At 43.0% G+C, this 18,294-nt stretch overlaps 1 protein-coding gene across 1 annotated transcript in view; it reads right to left on the bottom strand.

Annotated features, from left to right (window-relative positions):
* Positions 1 to 18,294, bottom strand: part of LYPLAL1 (lysophospholipase like 1) — a 496,351-nt gene that overhangs the window by 416,486 nt on the left and 61,571 nt on the right. The window contains exon 2 of the mRNA XM_069608584.1: positions 4,306 to 4,405. Coding sequence (XP_069464685.1) covers positions 4,306 to 4,405 — 100 coding nt within the window. The remainder of the gene's footprint in view (positions 1 to 4,305; positions 4,406 to 18,294) is intronic.

Here is an 18,294-nt window from a genome sequence, read left to right as displayed (position 1 = left end):
TGTTTAATTAGAATACACCAAAGCAAGGAACACCCTCTTAGGGAAATTCTCACCCTCCACAATGCACTTGGTCCGGGCAAGAGCTATCAAAGCACAATCACCTACAGGGATGTGTCAATCTATCCTAGTGCCTGTATCCGAACAGAAACGCAGTGCTGCGATCAGCCTCCTAGTTCAGCCTCCCCCTGCAGGCCTCACACCCTCCTCTGCCACCCTCTATAAAGGAGTTTGTAATACACTATAATGGTGGGTTTTGGATGTCACCACTCGGCTCTCTAGATAATGGAAGTATGTACTACGATCTCAGAATTTCGTTGACCCTCACAACTCTGCCAGTCAATAGAAAAACACAAAGAGCACATAAAATGGTTGGCACAATGCTCTGCAGAGAGGCAGCTCAGACTTAGACACCATCTTGGCCACACACCTTTGTTAGCTTTAAGCCGAGCAGGGGCAACATGCCCTCAAATTTAAAATGATCCAACTAGAAGAGTCAAGTAACTTCAATATAGCTTTACAGACCTGCAGCGAAGGCCATGCCGGGCGTTATGGGCCCTGAAGACCTAGTTTAACGATGTATGAGGGACCGTAGCGCCCGGTAAGGCCCGAGCTGCAGGTCTATAAAGCTATTAGAACACCTATGTATTTTATTAAGTAAGAAAAAAGACACATGACTAATTAATGCTGCACGCAATTATTATTGAGAAATGGGTTAAATGATGTTAAGTGTACTATTGTAAAAAATATACAACATCTACACACAGTATAGGAGTATAAAGTGGAAGCTGCTATGCTACAGGCGTTTTCCCGGTTGTGACTTTTTGTATAGGGTTGTGGGAGCTCATTAGCAGTGGGGTGGTGGGTGGAGTATTTAATTGGTGAAAGCGACTGCAGGTGTGAGCAGTTATTGTTTTATATGTATCAGGCAGAGGAATGTAGGGGCAAAGCTAGTAGATACAAATGTAAATATAATATTGATCCATTTAAACCACAAACACTAGTGTATTAATAACATTCAGCAGGTGAGCAATAGATAGTGTTCACTTACTTTTGTTTGTCGATGTTGCTGTTTCTTTGTGTTGCGGTATTTGTTTTTCATTGTTATGGATCCCAAAATAAAGCTTTAATTTCGTTAGCCTCTGTGAGTGGGCTGGACCACGTTAGGTATGTTCATCCGGTAATTAGACAGATAAGCTATTGCTGGTGCGGAATGGGACACGGGCACATGAGGAAAGCGGCAAAGGAAAATAAAGCATTTGTTTGGATAGATTCCGCGAGGGGGCAGCACCAATTCAGGCACGCTTGCACAGCAACGCTGAAGCTGAACAATTGGTGGCGTGGAATGGGACACAAGCGGGTGATTTAGGAGGCAGAAAAGTTTCCGGGCTGTAATGTATCTGCAGGCTATACCAGTTTGTATAGCCCACAAATTAAGCAATCTGGTTTCTGGAAACACCACTAGTGTGTTCTAATTTGCATTAAACCTCCCTTGATATTCGGAAGGTTGCATAGACGCAGACTGCAGGAATTGAAATAACGATTGGCTGAGCAGGAAGTAAAATCAGCTACTAGGTATCAGGCATCACCCAGTAAGAACTAGTTGTCTCTCGGTAACAAGGTGGTAGTACATAACAATTGCAAATATAACTTCCACACGATACGGACACTATTACCTTGTGTCCTTAACATATGACTCATGTAATGGTTTAAATTCCTTCTACGTGTATTCTAACACACCTATTTGTACTGTGAGGGTCTATGAGTAAGAGACGGACACAAAGGTCGTATTTTGATTGGCAAAGACTTTTACTGAAAACAAAATGGGGGTAACTAACCCGACCTATACGAGGGGTTTCTCGGCTGCAGCAAAACTAGTTTATGAAACTGTCTGTGCCAGAATGTCCCAAGTAATGTTCCCCGTCTTGTGTCCTAATCCTGTCCCTCACATGCTAATCCTAAAATAATGTGAAAGAGAAGAATGTATTTCGGCTGCCCACCTGCAGTCCACCTTTGCACTTCAAAATGGAAGTTAAAAAAGGTGTAGAAATGTAAAGTTCCACAAGACTTAGGGGTTGAGTCTCTTTCCCTAGGGTCTTTCCAGCTTCATAGCACATGATTTCTATATGAAGGATCAATTTGTATTCTTCGTTGGCTGGCCCGACTCCCCAGGTCTTGCGATAAGGAAGAATGACCTGGACAGCTTTCCCAAGCCATGTTGAGGGGCCGTACGCCTTTTCTCTGTACCCCCTCCTTGGCCACACTCTGCCAATTGGAGTACTCAATGTTCTTAGTCGCACATTCTCTTCCTTCGGACTTCACTCCGAACCACAGCCTTGGTTTACTCTCCTGCCAAAGTCTCCGAGTGTCATCTAAACATCTCAACTGTGTACTCCTCTGTGATGTTCTTCGGGGTGTATTTCCCCTGCCTGGGTTCCAGACCCCCTTCAGTTGGTCAACTCCACGACTCTTTTCCTCTGACTCTGTTTCCACCCACAGCCTTTGTTTACTCCTGTACCGAGGTCTGTGCAGACAACTTGTGAGTGCAAAGTTTGTGTTCCTTAGTCTCTTGTAGTGTATATCTTCTGTATGTGGATGCCAGAGTCAATTCTGCTGGTCACTCCCACAGCTTTTTATCCAAATCCAATTCCGCCCACTGTCTTGGTTTACTCTCCTGCCAAGGGCTGTGTATGCAACTTAAGTTTGTGCAGTACGTATTCCCCTTCACTGGGTTATACCCAGCTTTCTATTTGTATTGGGTCCCTTTCACTCTCTGTCTCTCTGTGACCAGCTACCCGTAGGGTTCGGGCAGTAACCTTCCGGCTGTTCATGGGTCTCCCAGGAGCTTCTCTAGCAGGCCGACAGTTGGTATGCAGTGCATCCTCTCTGCATTTCTCCACTCCGCAGCATAGAGCTGCTCTGGAGCAGGACTGACTGGGACTTCACCTCCAGTACCTTTCCTTTGCAGTCAGTGCCACAGCGATGCTGATAGTTCCTCTCTGGAGAGGGGGTCTCCGGGTCTCCCCAGTGACTTAGCCTCCAGCTCCTCTTAGTCTTCCTCAGACTGATGGCCTTCAAGGGTTTCTCCCATCTGTGGGAATGAGCTTGGCCCGCTGCTCCTTCTGCTTCAGTACAGCATCCCTGCTCCTTGCTCCTCCAGAGATGGCTTCTCAACACTTCTTGGTTTTCCTCCTCTATTTCTACTCTAGGTGGCCCAATCGGAAACCATTAACTACTAGACTGTTCCTTGTGGTTCTCAAGTGTGATCCATCATGCTTCCGCTCATCACAGTGCTGATCTTTGGAATCCCTTGTGAGTCATTGGGGATCTCCCTCGTCACAGAACTAGGAAGTGATCTTCACTTGGCGGCTCCTATACTCCTGCATCCCAGTACTTTCTAGGGGAATGCCAAGATGATGACAACACATGAGCCTATTAGTGAAGGGTTTGTTCTTAAGTTTGTACAGAGGGGCTCTAAGGTGAGGTGATGAGAGAAGATATCACATTCTCACTACTCTCAATGCGCTGTGCCCTCCCCATGAGATCCTCCCGCTGACTACAACCCCCAGGGGATCTCTCGGGTAGCAGACTCAACTTCCTAGCCTCATGGAAAGGGGCTCCCCCATCTTAATTAGTGACAACACTTCAGTATTCAACACAACACACTTTCAAACAGACAGAGTTCATTTCACCCTTTGGCCTGGCAAGTCAAGATTAGTTCCTTGTAGCTGTTGGAGTCAAAATAACCAGGATATGCTAGGCTGGAATCAAGAGCCAAATGGTTCCAAAGCCCCTGCCCATTTTGAACCATGCACTGGCACTATAGTGTAACTAATTCATTGTTCCACTACTCACCCATGTTGATGAAGTTGCTACTTCAGATGCAACCTAAAATGTTCAGTCATGAATTGAACTACTTTTAAGCAGTCATTGACCTGGCCTTACATGATCCTTAAACAGAGTCTAAAGTCTGCAACACTTTAATTGCAATAGTCATGTAGTGTGCTTTCTTGGATATCTTTACTACCTACTGTGGTAGAATAGTCATATAATAGCAGGGAGTAGACACAAATAAAAATATAAATGACATATTACCATGCATGTGACAAAAGAACTGCACCAGTGGAAAGAGCCACTGGTTGAGAAACATCACTGGGTAAAATTCAGATGGTGACTAGAGCTAAAAGGTATTTTTAGGACTGTAGCAAAGCATTGTATTGAAACCCAAAAACATCTGCATTAAATGGAGATAATTATCATTTTAAAAAATGCACCCCAAAAAAATAGGACAAATAAAATATACATTACCTTTCAGGGGCTGTTGGAAAAATTACTTTTATATGCTGGAAACACAAATCTTCATTCAAAATCTCTTTGATCCAGCTTCTTATTCCATTCCCTGAATCACCTGTGAAAAATGAAAGAAAAGTAAATGTACTGTTCAATTTAAACTATCTATAAAAAAAACCTGCACTTTAGAAGAGGATATGGAGTATTACTTAACAAGCATTGGCAAAGCCAAAGGTTTTCTCTTTGTGAAGGCATGTGTATTTTCCAGGCTCTAGTACCAGAAGGGTATTAGCTGGCTATATAATGTCAACAGGTGGTAAATGGTACTAGTACTTAGGCATTCTAAGGCAGTATCTGACAAATGCTAACCTAATTCCTATACCAGAGCCAGAATTGTAGGTCTTGCCAATACTTGCATCTAACACAAATTCATAATGGACAGTTGTAATGACCCACACATTGCTTATAAATAATGTTGCTATTATTATCATTACATCAAGAGCCTATTTACAGCTTCAATTTAGCCATTACCATTCAGAAGACTGCTTAGAAATAGCAATGCATCCATTTGTAGTGGTAAATAAAACACAAATGGATACTGCAGCAATATAAAGTGAAGAGGCACCAGAATAATGCCTTACTGTATGCCCACGAGTACATCTACTAGCAAGAAAAGCTGAAAGATCCAATGTAAAAGCACCTTCTATATTTATGGAGAACTGTACTGCCCTACTGGAATGAGGCAATTGGTGATGAAGAGCAGTATCACATTTTAACAGATACCCTAGCCATCATGGTACTGCACATCCAAAAATATCAAGGCCCAAATGTGTCAGAAACGTAATTCAGCTAACAAGAGAACATGGCCTGTGTTACAGAAACACACTTTAAAGTAAAAGCGATCAAATGAATTGTCCTGTGATTTCATAGGATGTTGCCATGTTTCAAAGAATCTAATTTCTGCTGCATATAAAGCAATGGCCTAAATGCATATCATTTATACAATAGACACTATGCTGTATCAAAGGCTGCAAACAAATTATTGTTGAATTTGCATTGCAAAACATGTATTGCCTTTTCACTACAACACTTGTCTTGCTCTCAGCCCTGTAATGTGACAATGTATGTTATATAAAGCAAGCGAAACCGTGCATTTTCCAAACGACTGTCGAATTATTTACAAATATAGCAATATGGTGCACTTTAAATAATATCGGACAGTTTAAGCAATGAGAAATCAATGGTTTTCAATGTGGCAATGTTAAATCCTTATTTAAGGAATAGAACATCAGGTTTGCACTTCCAATAACCTAAAGATTTGTGTGTAGCCTGAATATCATAGGACATTTTGGCCTGGGTTGTAGGAAGAGGCTCATCAATTGCATCCAAAAAGAAACTATTAATGCCCCAGGAAAAAGGCAGGCAACCTTTGGCTCTACAGATATGTTGAACTACAGCTCCCATCAGGCCTACCTAGCAATGTAACTGGTGTATGAACATAGGACTTACAGTGTAAAACATCTGGAGAGTCAAAGGTTGCACACCCCTGCCTCAGGACAAAAGGGCTGATGAACAGGCTTGCCGAGTTAAAGAGCAGCTCCCACCTTTGTGGGCATATCTATGGACGGGATATTCTTACAAAATACAAAGTAAAATTGCAAGAAATTAAAATGTGAAGTCTTCACAGAGATTAGGATCTGGAGTGGTTGGGTTTGCAGCCTAGCCTCAAAAGAAAATCCTTGCATTCATTTGACACCTTATAAACTGTGCTTCTTTTAAGGCAGAAAGGTTGTCTGAGCCTCATGGGAGGAAAACAAAAAGGGACCTGTCATAGTGCCTTGATAAATCATTGACTATTGGCTTCACAACAGAAAAATACATATATAATTTGTAATTATATGTGTTTACAAACAGAAACATATTTAGCATATAGCATTGCAGCCATATTACTTAGGAACATGGGTTCTGGGTGACCTGTTCTCATGAAATTCCCTTCTATGCAATCATTATAAATGTGAGTGTTCTACATTAATTAAAAATGAAAAGAATTCTAAATCTTCATAACTTTATGAATACATATGCCAAATAGACATGCCACATATAGGGATGTGCATCTAGGCCGGAGGAATACAATGTTCGATGTTTCATTGTCGTGGCAGGTGCTACAATGAACTATGTAACTAAAACAATGTTGTATTCAGGAATATCAAGAGCATGTTCCCCCCCCCCCACCTTCTTCTAATCATTTGTACAGAAATTAAAATAAACCAATAAAGATTGGGGTTGTGTATTTTATAGAAATGCATGATTATGAGTCAAGCTAATACAAGAACTTGACCAATCCAAAACCGTGAAATAATTGTAAAATAACCGTGGGAATACTAAGTATTTTAAAAAAAGCAGAAATAATAGGGAAGGGGGTTTTGATTCTGGAAAAAGCTTCAGGAAAGAATACCACCTGTCCCTAAGGGTTTGGCGTGCTTTATAAATGTTAAATAAATAAATAAATAAATACAAATATGCACATGAAAAGGCCTTATCCATGAGGGAATTAGAACAAACTTAAGCTGAGGCAGACCAGTTTTGCTGAAAAGGGAAGAAAAAACCACGAGTATTCGGATGACTGGGAATTTCCTGGGAACACAAGAGGGTCTCTGCAATCTCTGTGCCATTAAAGAATGTGTTTAAGGGATTATGTGAATTCCCCTTAAGAAGCAATACATGCTCTATACAACTATTCTTCTGCTTAATTCCCACAAAGGGGGAGAATTAATGGAAGGGGTTACCAAAATACATTGATTTTAAATCTGAAATTAACAGTGCGGTTAAGTTGTTTTGGGGTTTACAAGATTGCACAGTGTTATCATGATGTGTGAGTAAACAAAGGAGTAGGTGTACTTAGTACACAGTTTAAAAAAAAAGAATCACTAGAGGAGAAGTGCCATGGGGACTTGTTTGTATTTTGAATGCATTTTGAATTCTGAGACGATTCACAGGATCTCGTCACTTCCCTGTGAGGCTATGGAAGTGAGGCTGCTACCAAATAGTCCCCCTAGAGGTGGTGGAATGCGGGACCTCACAGGGAGAGACTCCCCCTCATTGGGATAAGGATTCCCATTCCGGGAAGGAACTACCCAACACCTTTTCCCTTTGGATTAAATCAATGTCAGAAAACCGATAACACTAATGTCTGTTAAGGTAATGTCTCTTCCATCTTTGATCCAAAAAGTAATATGACCCAGACGAAGAAGAGCCAAAGAAACCTGCAGAGTAATAACAGGTTGCCCTACCACAGTACTGAGAAGTGTTAGCCGAAGGAAAAATGAAGATTATATCAACAACAGTAAAGAAGGACTTTCACTGTACACTGGGGAGGATCCAGCCACATGAAATAATGAGCGAGAAAGGACTGAGAAATAGAGAGAGCAGCTGGCGTGAAGTCAGCCCAGCATGAGAAGTTCGAACCTGGGAACGTGAAGCTGTGAGAACGCTGATCGGACAAGAACGGATGGCAGAGCAATGCGGTGGAAGCTAATCTCCCCACCAGTGGAAGAGTACAAAGGAAGCCAGCTGTGGTGTATTTTCAGGGAGGGGGATAATGTGGTCCTGCATTTGCACCGGCCCCACATGGCCCAAGTATCTGTGGAGCCGCAAGGACAAAGCGGGGAGCAGAGTGAAGGAAGCAGGAAGCGCAATGCGAGTCAACCCACCACCCCAGGAAATCCCGGCAACGCAGTCCCGACATACTACATGTAACGGGAACAGTGGGAGACCCGGTAGGGGTTTGGGGCAATGCAAGAGTCAATAAAACCTCAGGAGCAATCTCCCACATCACAGTAGTGACACCCAGAGAAACAAGAGTCCAAACAGCATCAGGAGTAATCTCCCTCACTAAAGAGAATACTAGACAAACGGAATTGTCAGGAGGTAATCCTCAGATCATCATAAAACGGAAGAATTGCTGGAACTGTAATTCAAGCTTTCAGGAGTTCTTGGGAAGAACTGAATAGTCTTTTGAGAACTATTACCAATTACTATCCCCATGACAGCCCTTAAAGCTTTACAAGGTGGGTTGAGAGAAGGTAGGCATTCTCCTGACCATACGCTCTTCGTTGAATCAGAAGTTAGTGCAAAAGATTGTTGGAAAAGAGGTAGACTGAGCCAGTACACCAGGAGAAGGGAGTAATTCTCCTGGTTCTATTTTCGTTTGGATGCTGAACCCTTTTGTAGATTTGTGGTATGGTTAGAGTAGGTTTATGGACAGAGGACGGATACATTTTATTTGGACAAATATCCTGATGATGAGCACCCAAGTTGATATTTGTTTAGGTAGGGATAACCCTTGAGAGATGGGGACAGGTAGATGTTTTCTTTACTTCTTAATAAAACATTGTTGAGACATGCCACCTCTTTGTCAGAATCCTTACTCCACCACGCCACATATGCTGGTAGGGCTGGGAACCTGCCCAAATGATAACAATTGCTACTGCCGGGTCTATAGGTTTTGATCTTCACAGTAGCAGTGACTTTACCATTGCTGGAGGTGAACATCAATTAGTTCCGAATGGCCTCATTCAATCTCCCCCAAAAGGCACCTATATAAGATTAGTTTCTAAATTTGTATTGGCTTGGTAGCATGGCCTGGATGTCATGGCTGGTGTGATAGATCCTGACTACCGAGGAGACATCCATAATAATGGAAAACAGGCATATCATGTAAAAGTTGGCGAGAAAAATTGCATAAGCAATCTTGGAAAATGAGGTATTCCCATACCCATTGAAGTCCAGGAGCAAGATCTTACTGAGAGATGAACAAAGGTTTTTGGGGAGGCTGACATAGATCCACTGCATACATTAAGACCCTTAATTAAAGGCAGACGTTATTCCCAATTTAGCCTTTGCACAATGCAATGATCCGATCTTGGCAGAAGCATTTTTGAAAGTCATTGCAGAGGATGGGGGAAGGACATAGGGGGACATTTATTTTTCATTACGCATGGCTTTTTTTCTCGAGAGGATTTGACACCTGAGGGTATATCCACAACACTGCTCGTAGTACCTCGCAGTCCAGTGTTCAAAATTGATGGGAGGTAGGAGCTATTTAGCTCCTGCTGCTAGCATAGTAGAGCCTGGTTAGCTTGAAACCAATAGCTACCAGGCGCGACTTTTGGCTCCCAGGGTCCAACTGGTGCCTACCAAACATGTTAATGTGACATTTACTTTGAGTATTTGAGAATATTTATAAAGAAGAATTAGAACACATCTAATATACATTTAAACACAATGGTTCATACAAAATGGACAAAAAGTTAAAGGAGCATGTCTGGTAGCTGCTGGTTCCCCTGCAGTAGCTTCTGCCTACAGGGTGATGCCTGAAAACTAGGAGATGATTTTAGCTCCTGCTCATCGAATCTCGATTTCGAACCCTGCAGCCATTGGTGGGTGGTCTTAGAAATGGCTAATTCTCATTTCACATCTGGGAATTCCGAAAACCTGAGGACTGGTCATTCTCTGATTTTATTGACCAGGAGTCCATACAGACAAGAATAACTTAATTGCTACTTGTGTAGTCTTATGTCAAAAGACAGCTGCGCACATAGTGCCACCAGCTCTCTTTCAACCTCTTCCTATTATTGAGGTGCCCTTCTCCAGGATGGGCATGGACATAGAAGGACCTTTAGAACCCTCAAAATTGGGAAATAAATACATCTTAGTTATATTAGACTATGCTACCCAGTATCTGGAAGCTTTTCCCCTTAAAAGCAACACCTCTGAACAGATCCTAAAGCATTCGATTCCCTTCCAGTCCAGGGTGCAGTTCCCTTGTCAGATTCTAACAGACCGGACAGCACGTTCATGTTGAAATTCATGGCCGAAGTCAAGGAGATACTCCAGGTAAAAACATTGCGTACCTTTATCATCCAGAAATGGATGGGTTATTGGAGCACTTTAACTAGACTTTGAAAAACATTCTTAAGAAGCTGGTTGAAGCTGATGGACGCAATTGGGATATAATGATCCCTTGGGCACTTTTTGACATACTCCCCTAATGAGGATAAGGACTCCTGTTCCGGGAAGGAACTCCCCAACCCCTTTTCCCTTGGGTCTATATCCCTATCAGAAATCCCTGGTAACACTACTGACTGTTATGGTAATGTCTCTTCCGTCTTCAATCCACAAAGTAACATTACCCAGACGAAGTAGAGCCAAAGAAACCTGCAGATTAATAACATGTTGCCTTACCATAGGACTGAGAAGAGTTGGCTCCAAGGAGGCATGAAGATTATTTCAACAACAGTATAGAAGGACTTTAACCTTATGCTGGGAAGGATCCAGCCACAGGAAATAAAAAGATAGAAAGGACTGGGAAATAGAGAGTGCCACTGGTGTGAAACCAGCTCAGCTTTGGAAGTTTGTACCTAAGAACGCAAAGCTGTGAGAACACTGATCCCCAGCAGCAGGGACATCCAAGAACGGTTGGTGGAGCACACGCAGTGGAAGCCAAGCTCCTGACCAGTGTAAGAGTATGAAGGAAGCTAACGGTGGCGTGACCTCAAGGAGGTAGACTGTGTGGTCCTGCAACTGCGCCAGAGCCGTGTGGCCCAAGTCTGTGCGGAGCCACAAGGATGAAGCAGGGAGCAGAGTGATGGAAGCAATGAAGCAACTCGAGTTTAGGCACCACCCGAGGAAGAACCGGCCACGCATCCTGACACGCTAGAGGTAACGGGAACAGCGGGAGAACGGTAGGGGTTTGGGGCAGTGCAAGAGTCAAGTGAACCTCAGGCGTAATTTCCTGTCGTACTCTGAGTCACCCGCTTGATTCGTTAAGAGGGAACTAACCGCATGGGGACATTAACTGGACAGAAAGTGCATGGGGAAAACACTATGAACTAATGCTTACTGACTTATGCATACCAGTGTGATTAACCCATAATGTGACGCTGGTGTGAGCGAGACAAATACTTGGATGAGCGATCCGCACCACCTAATACTATTGTTTTCTGCAGCCGCTTAGATGCCGATCTGGCAGCTTGCAGTCGGCACCAGCCCTTGCAGCGCACTGGACACACCCGCACCCATCGCTCTGGACATGTCTGCAGGACAAAGACAGCCAAACGAAGCTAAGTGCATATAATGCTGTTGTTGCTCAAAGCTTGTGTGTAATGTTTAAGATGGTGCACAGGAGCACTAAATGGTTAGGTACCATTTTGGTCAGATACACACATGCCCAGTGAAGTAACTGGGAGCAGTAAAGTCTGGTGAGGGAACTGGGATCATGTAATGCCTGGTAAGCAACTGGGCCATGCACAGAGGTGCCTGTACAGTGTGGGGAGCGAGCGCTGTTGGGGCTGGGAGCACTGAGGTACATCATGTATGAGGGCATGGGATGAATGAGGAATCATCAGGCCACTGCACACGGCCAAGCCTACAGACCAGAGAAAGAGCTGCATTTTCCCCTAAAAACCCCCTTCCTCTCCGCAAATCAGCAGTAATCAGAATTATAATTTTATGAATCCAATTATATTCAACTCTATTCTCTTTGACAAGGACCATCACGTGTTAACCTTTTGAAAATTTACAGACAGTCCTGTATTTCCATTCCTAAAAAAAAATGTGTTACATCATACATGCTTACACTATTTCTACTATGAAACAGTGCAGTTTCTCCATGTTTTTCAGTAAAGTTCAGTGTAAGTTAGTCTATCTAAATGTATATTTAATTGTGTAGGGTTAAGTGCATCATATGGACAAGCACGAGAGACCACTTTTGAAAACGTATATTATAATGCAGCCAAATACTTTTGAAGAAAATCTTAGTTATGTGACCTGCTAGTTACATATATTTGAGCAACTGGTGTTTAACCCATCTGATCTGATCCCACACTCCTTGATGTTCCATCTCATCAATCTTTCGCTTTAAACCAGCTATCCTGACAGTGATAGATTGTCATGGGGTAATGATGACAGAGAGAACTGAGCGCACAGTACCATACGGGAGCCACGTCCTACAAGAGAATGGGGAGAGTCTCTGTGAGGGAATAATAGCCGAGAAACAGACCTAGCACTTTAAATCCCTGCAGATGTCATAAACTTGCTTGCAACTACTTGAAGGCATTTGAGATTACACACAATTAATTCAAAGAAACAAGAAATAATACAAGAGTCACCCTTGACTATAGATAGAAACAGGCCACTAAGGGCCCCACAACACTCGAGTTATTATCATTTAAAGTAAGTTCTCTGAAGCTACAAAACAAGGAGAGTGTTGAAGTAACTTGCCCTGAAGAAGACATGTTAGAAAGAAATCACCACTGATTATGTTGAAACTAGCATTTACGAAGGATCACAGGACACAGTATAGTTGTCCAAACACAAAAGACAGTGCTGTCAACTAGTCCACCACTTTATTATATTAATCACCTCATTCAATTACGATGATTATCTCTCTAACTTCTGTCTATGGACTTGATGTATTTGCTGGGTTCGAAATTGAGTGGGGCTGAGAGCAATTTAGCTTCGGCTTGTGGCCTGGAAGAGCCTGGTTAGTTTGACACCAGCAGCTACCAGGAGCTACTTTGGCTCCCCAGACCAAGTTATGCCAAACAAACACACATATGTGAATTTAACTCTGTGCATTTGGAACACTCTATAAACAAAAAGTAGTACACATCTATACAACATTTAAAGCATAAAGGGTCATGCATTATGAGCAAAGTCATATGTTTGCATTTTATGTGGAAGGATAGATTTCTGGAATGCTATGTACTAGCTCTTGGCTCCCCAGTGTTCGCTCCTGGTCCCTGGTTAATGCTGGATACCCAGAAGCTGCTTTTAGATCCTGCTTCTAAAATCTTAATTTCAATCCCCCATTTGATGTCAAGATGTACACTTTAGATTGATGCTTTGTTAATTTGGGATGGTTGATGTATTGTCTTTTGAGCTATTTGCTGTTATTCTTGTATTGATCAATGGAGTTTGTCTACAGTACATTTTAAGTTGAGATGCGGTTTAACATGGTTCTTTTTGGAAACACAAATTATTAATGAGACTTTGAGGGAATCATGTTCAATGTGGGAATGTAAAAGATTCTTTATTTATGTTAACTATATCTATTCTTGAAATTCAGATTCTTTACCACAAACTTTTTTGTTGTAAATATTTTTTCTAAAGAAACATTGTTTCTACATTTTCGATATTTATATGCATCACAGTTCTACAGGCATTACAAAAAGGAGAGTAGAGGCATCTACTAAATAAATAATTACAAATTTGAAAATGATCAATTTATCCCATGTGATATCCTTGTTCTAATATTTGGTACCCATTTCCCCTGGAGTAAATGGGTTACAGTGACAACCCACTGCATCGTTTTGAAATGAGGACAGAGGTAAGTGAAAGGCTCGTGTGCATATGAGGAATGGAGGCCACCACAGTCCACCGCTGTAACCATCACCTACCCCACCCCATCTCTCTCCAGCTGCAAACGTTGTTTTCTATGTGTTCCATGGTGCGTGGTACATTGCATGCTTCAGGCCATGGACCACTTTAGTATAACACAACCCCCTTTCAACAACACAAAGCAGTGAATGTATGAACAATGAAATCCAACAATAAACACCAAGTGCCATTAATTGTAGTACTAATAATCTTTGAACTTGCACCAGAGGTAATCTCGTATACTGTGCCTACTTTATATTTCCTCAACGATCATTAACTCATCCACCTGACTTCCATCTGTCTCAACATTATCATCCCGGCGAAGTTCAACACTCTCACTTGACTCTCTTTCCCTATGTGTGTACTATTAGGTTCCGCCTGGCACTCCTCCCCATTACTCTCGTTTACATAAGCCATACACCGACAAATGCAATCCAATGCTTCAAACTCTGTACATGCTTGACCACCCTCTATTCCACTCCTTCTTAGCTTCACAGCACTATGCCAACTTAAGTGACCACATCAGATTACAAATACTGTGACTCGCCTTTGGAACATTGAATATCTACTTCATAGACACTACTTCCCCCACCTTGACATCACACTCTAACATGCTCTTGATACAGTCAAAACACATCTTGTTCTTCCATTGCAACTCCAGCACACTTTCATGAATTTCTCCCACATCTTTTGGAAGAACTCCTGCGCCAGCTAAATGGCCTATCCATGCAGGCATCAACTTCGACACAGCTCTCCTCCCGCTAATTCAAAAGGTGAAACAGCAGTTACCACGTGGTGCCTGGTATCATATGTCCACAACATATCTCTTATTGCTTCAAATATGGGGACCTGAGTGGCCATAGCTGGCCGACTGAAAGCAACCCTTGATAGTCCCATTGGCTCTCTCCACCAACACATTAGCCTAAGGGTGATATTTATTTATTTTATATTATGTGTTTTTATAGCGCAAAACAAAAAGCCATGAGGCATAGAGGCGCTTAGGACCGGACAAACATTAACAATAACAATAAATCTGGTACATCAGGAGGGAAATAAACACAGAATCACTAGGCATAGAGCATGATCTAATAGGCACACAAAATGAAAAAAAGGCCATCAAGCCCACTAAATAATGTTGCCAACAGAAATCCTAGATCACAACCCAAGCAAAATTAGTCCAAGACAATCTTTAGATTTGTCACTGAGGATGTAAAGTTCACATTTTTGCAGACACTCAAAAAATAGGGGAGGTTGTTCTGACCACAATTATTATACGGTCTTTGGTGACCCCATGACACCATCCTTGACTTGAACCCTGCCCAGCAGCCTCTGATCTGGAGCTTGAACACACACTGGGCCCACTCTACTCCGCAACCAGGACAAGGCCTTATTTCAAAGGGCTTCTCTGATTTCATGTCTCTCTGGTCTATTTATAATGACAAGATTTCTATGATCACTGACCAACTTTCTAAGATCAGGATCGCAGATCTCAAGCATTTTGGAATTTCCAACACTTACATCTTTTTCAAAAGGACAGTCAGACGTTCCGTCTCCAACGTCCTTAGAACGACCAGGAATATGCGAAGAAGAGGGACCCATGGACTAAATGACTTCAGGGGTAGACATCCTAACAGTAACCGCTGTATTTTTGTAAACATTTTGTGGCTGAACATCCTACCTATGACATCATACTTACTGAGGCACCAGATTCTGCCACAAAGTCTGTGCCACAGATTCTGACATAACATTGTGATATCCTTCCTGTTTCTTACCACTGGCGTTGCACCCAGTACAAGTATCATGTTCTCTGTTCTCCAGGCATCATCCATTTCCTACTATGCCACACAATGTTGCTCCTGGCCAGGGGGCATGTCTATCCACTTACATATGCTTCCCTCCTTGTCCTGTGCCAGGCACATCCTTCGAGATATTATATGTCCAACACCACCACAGCGGTAGCATATCCTGGAATCGCGCACAATGCCCCTGCATCCTCTTCTCTCACCAGATCCTCCTCTGCCCAATGGCAAATGTGCAGGTTTTGTCAATTACATAAGCACACAACTTTGTACAATACTTTCACCCCACTTGTGGATAAATCCATACTTTTGGCCATGTATATTGCCTGTACGAGAGTCAAATCTCTGAAGATTAATAGTCTCTCTTGTATTTTTTAACTGCACCACAATTTGATTTCTAATATGCTGATCAAGTCGGTGGCCAAATTCACAGTCAGCGGCCAATATCTACAGGGCAGCTACATATTCTTCAACTGCCTCATCTGCACCCTGCAGACTAATGTCTCTCTCGAGGATAACACTTGTTTCAGCAGCATAGCGCCTTTGTAACCTCAGAATGGCCTTCTTATACTCATTTAGGCCCTTATGTTCTCCACCCTGGGCAGGTGATGGAAAAAGCATCTGTCCTTCCAATCTCAAAGCATTAATAAAAAAGTGTTTTTTTCAAGGTTGTATGTTTCTCGATCCTGGGCCACTTAATAAAGCTCAAAGGCCCTGATCCACACAACACACTTTACAGGCGATTTGGCAGGGGTTGCTAGGAACGGTGGCGGTGATTGGGCTTGTTCATAACTCGCCATTATAATAATATCCCTCAATTCACATCACAGTACATTCGTTTTGTGATCTCAGGGTGGCCTCCTGTGCCCTACACTGTTCACTGTTTCAGTCCTCCTTCTCTTTTAATTTTTTTCAGACCAGAATACTTATCCCTTCATGCACCAAACCCTCTGGTTTACTTCTGATGTTGCTGGGCCGAGTCGGTATCTTCTCGGGCCTCTTTTTGGACGAGCTCTGGTCCCTCCTACAAAGCACACACAAGACCCCAACTGCCTGTTACTGCATTGGCTCACACAGCGTTCTCCCTGTCCTTATTGTCACTATGTCACAGGTACTGAGGACAGAACCACACGCAAGTGAAAGGCTCATTTCTTTAAGCTTGTGCATTTGACAAATGGCAGCGTCCTCCGTGCTCTCTCCTTTTCAACCAATTGTCCCTCTCCCCGATCCCCACGTTCTTTGCTATGACACAATCTGATTCAGATATTGTATCAAAGCAGGGCTGCAACCATACACCTTGGTATCACAAAGCCACTTAGGCGTGGGAATCAAGCACTAACAGACAGCCCTAACATAGCATGCAATGTTATCAGGAACAGTACTCATGAAATAATCTGGCAAAGTACCCTAAAAGAAATGTTGGTTTAAAAAAAAAAAACAAACAAATAGTAATCCCACTCTGGTCAAACATAAGACTGGCATACAGTCTGTAACAGAGACCTGGCTCTCTAACAACTATACTACCATAGTGGAATTACCCCTGCCTTCCGATTTAAAGATATCAGTGTGTGACAGGATTGGCAGAATGCAGGCTTGGCTAATCAATCTGGAGCATATAATCATCAGATTTATTATGCAAATACATTTCCAGGTCCTCCCTGAAAATATATGTTTGCCATAACATTGTGCCAGCCTTATTAGTTGGACACCACCCCACATTATATTACCCTAAATTCATCAAATGGCTGCTGACAAATTTCAAATTCTAGGTAACCTTAATGGCTGGCTAAACTGCCAGACTAATAGTACCACCTCAATTCTTCATCAGTTGCATGGTGAACCTTGAATTCCAGTAATGGATGAGCAAACTTACTCATTAATGAGACACTTATTATATGTAATTTACTCTGCAGACATCAGACCCCACAAATATATATCAAATTCCAGGTTTAAGAAAGTGATATGGTGCTGGTGGCTCTCTTTTTGTACAGTTCAATCAAGTTCCATAAATGTCTCTAGTCTTCTTTTCCCACTGTGCAACGTCTGGTTTGTGTCACTCTTCCCCTTTTAACTTGTCCTGGGGAGTTCTTTTTTTTAGTTTAACCTGGAAAAAATGTTGCATTCTCACAGTAGTTTGTGGTTTTCACTGCACCTTTCAGTTTAGTTTCCTTCACCCCGCTTTGCGGTCTGGTTTCTTTCACCCCGCTTTGCGGTCTGGTTTCTTTCACCCCGCTTTGCAGTCTGGTTTCTTTCACCCCGCTTTGCAGTCTGGTTTCTTTCACCCCGCTTTGCAGTCTGGTTTCTTTCACCCCGCTTTGCAGTCTGGTTTCTTTCACCCCTCCTTAGGGTCCTGTCTCTCACCCCTCCTTAGGGTCCTGTCTCTCACCCCACTTTGAGGTTTTGCTTCCCTCACCACCACCTTGTGGTCCTGTCTCACAGACCCCACCTTGGGGTTTTGCTCCTCTCACCCTGCCATGGAGCCTGGTTCCTCTCAGCCAGCCTTGGGGTCTGGTTCCTCTCAGCCGGCCTGGGTGTCTGGATCCTCTCAGCCCGCCTGGGGGTCTGGATCCTCTCAGCCCGCCTGGGGGTCTGGATCCTCTCAGCCCGCCTGGGGGTCTGGATCCTCTCAGCCCGCCTGGGGGTCTGGATCCTCTCAGCTCGCCTGGGGGTCTGGATCCTCTCAGCCCACCTTGGGGTTTTACTTCTCCCACTTTGCTTTGAGGTATTCTTGGGCCTCGGCTCCCATCTCTCGGGTCCCTGGAACAACAGC

The sequence above is a fragment of the Ambystoma mexicanum genome, chromosome 4q (genome assembly GCF_040938575.1).
Source record: "Ambystoma mexicanum isolate Mex_15411 chromosome 4q, UKY_AmexF1_1, whole genome shotgun sequence".
Classification (NCBI taxonomy): Eukaryota; Metazoa; Chordata; class Amphibia; order Caudata; family Ambystomatidae; genus Ambystoma; species Ambystoma mexicanum.
Note: the sequence above shows the minus strand (reverse complement) of the source record. Positions and strands in the feature narration are given on the sequence as shown.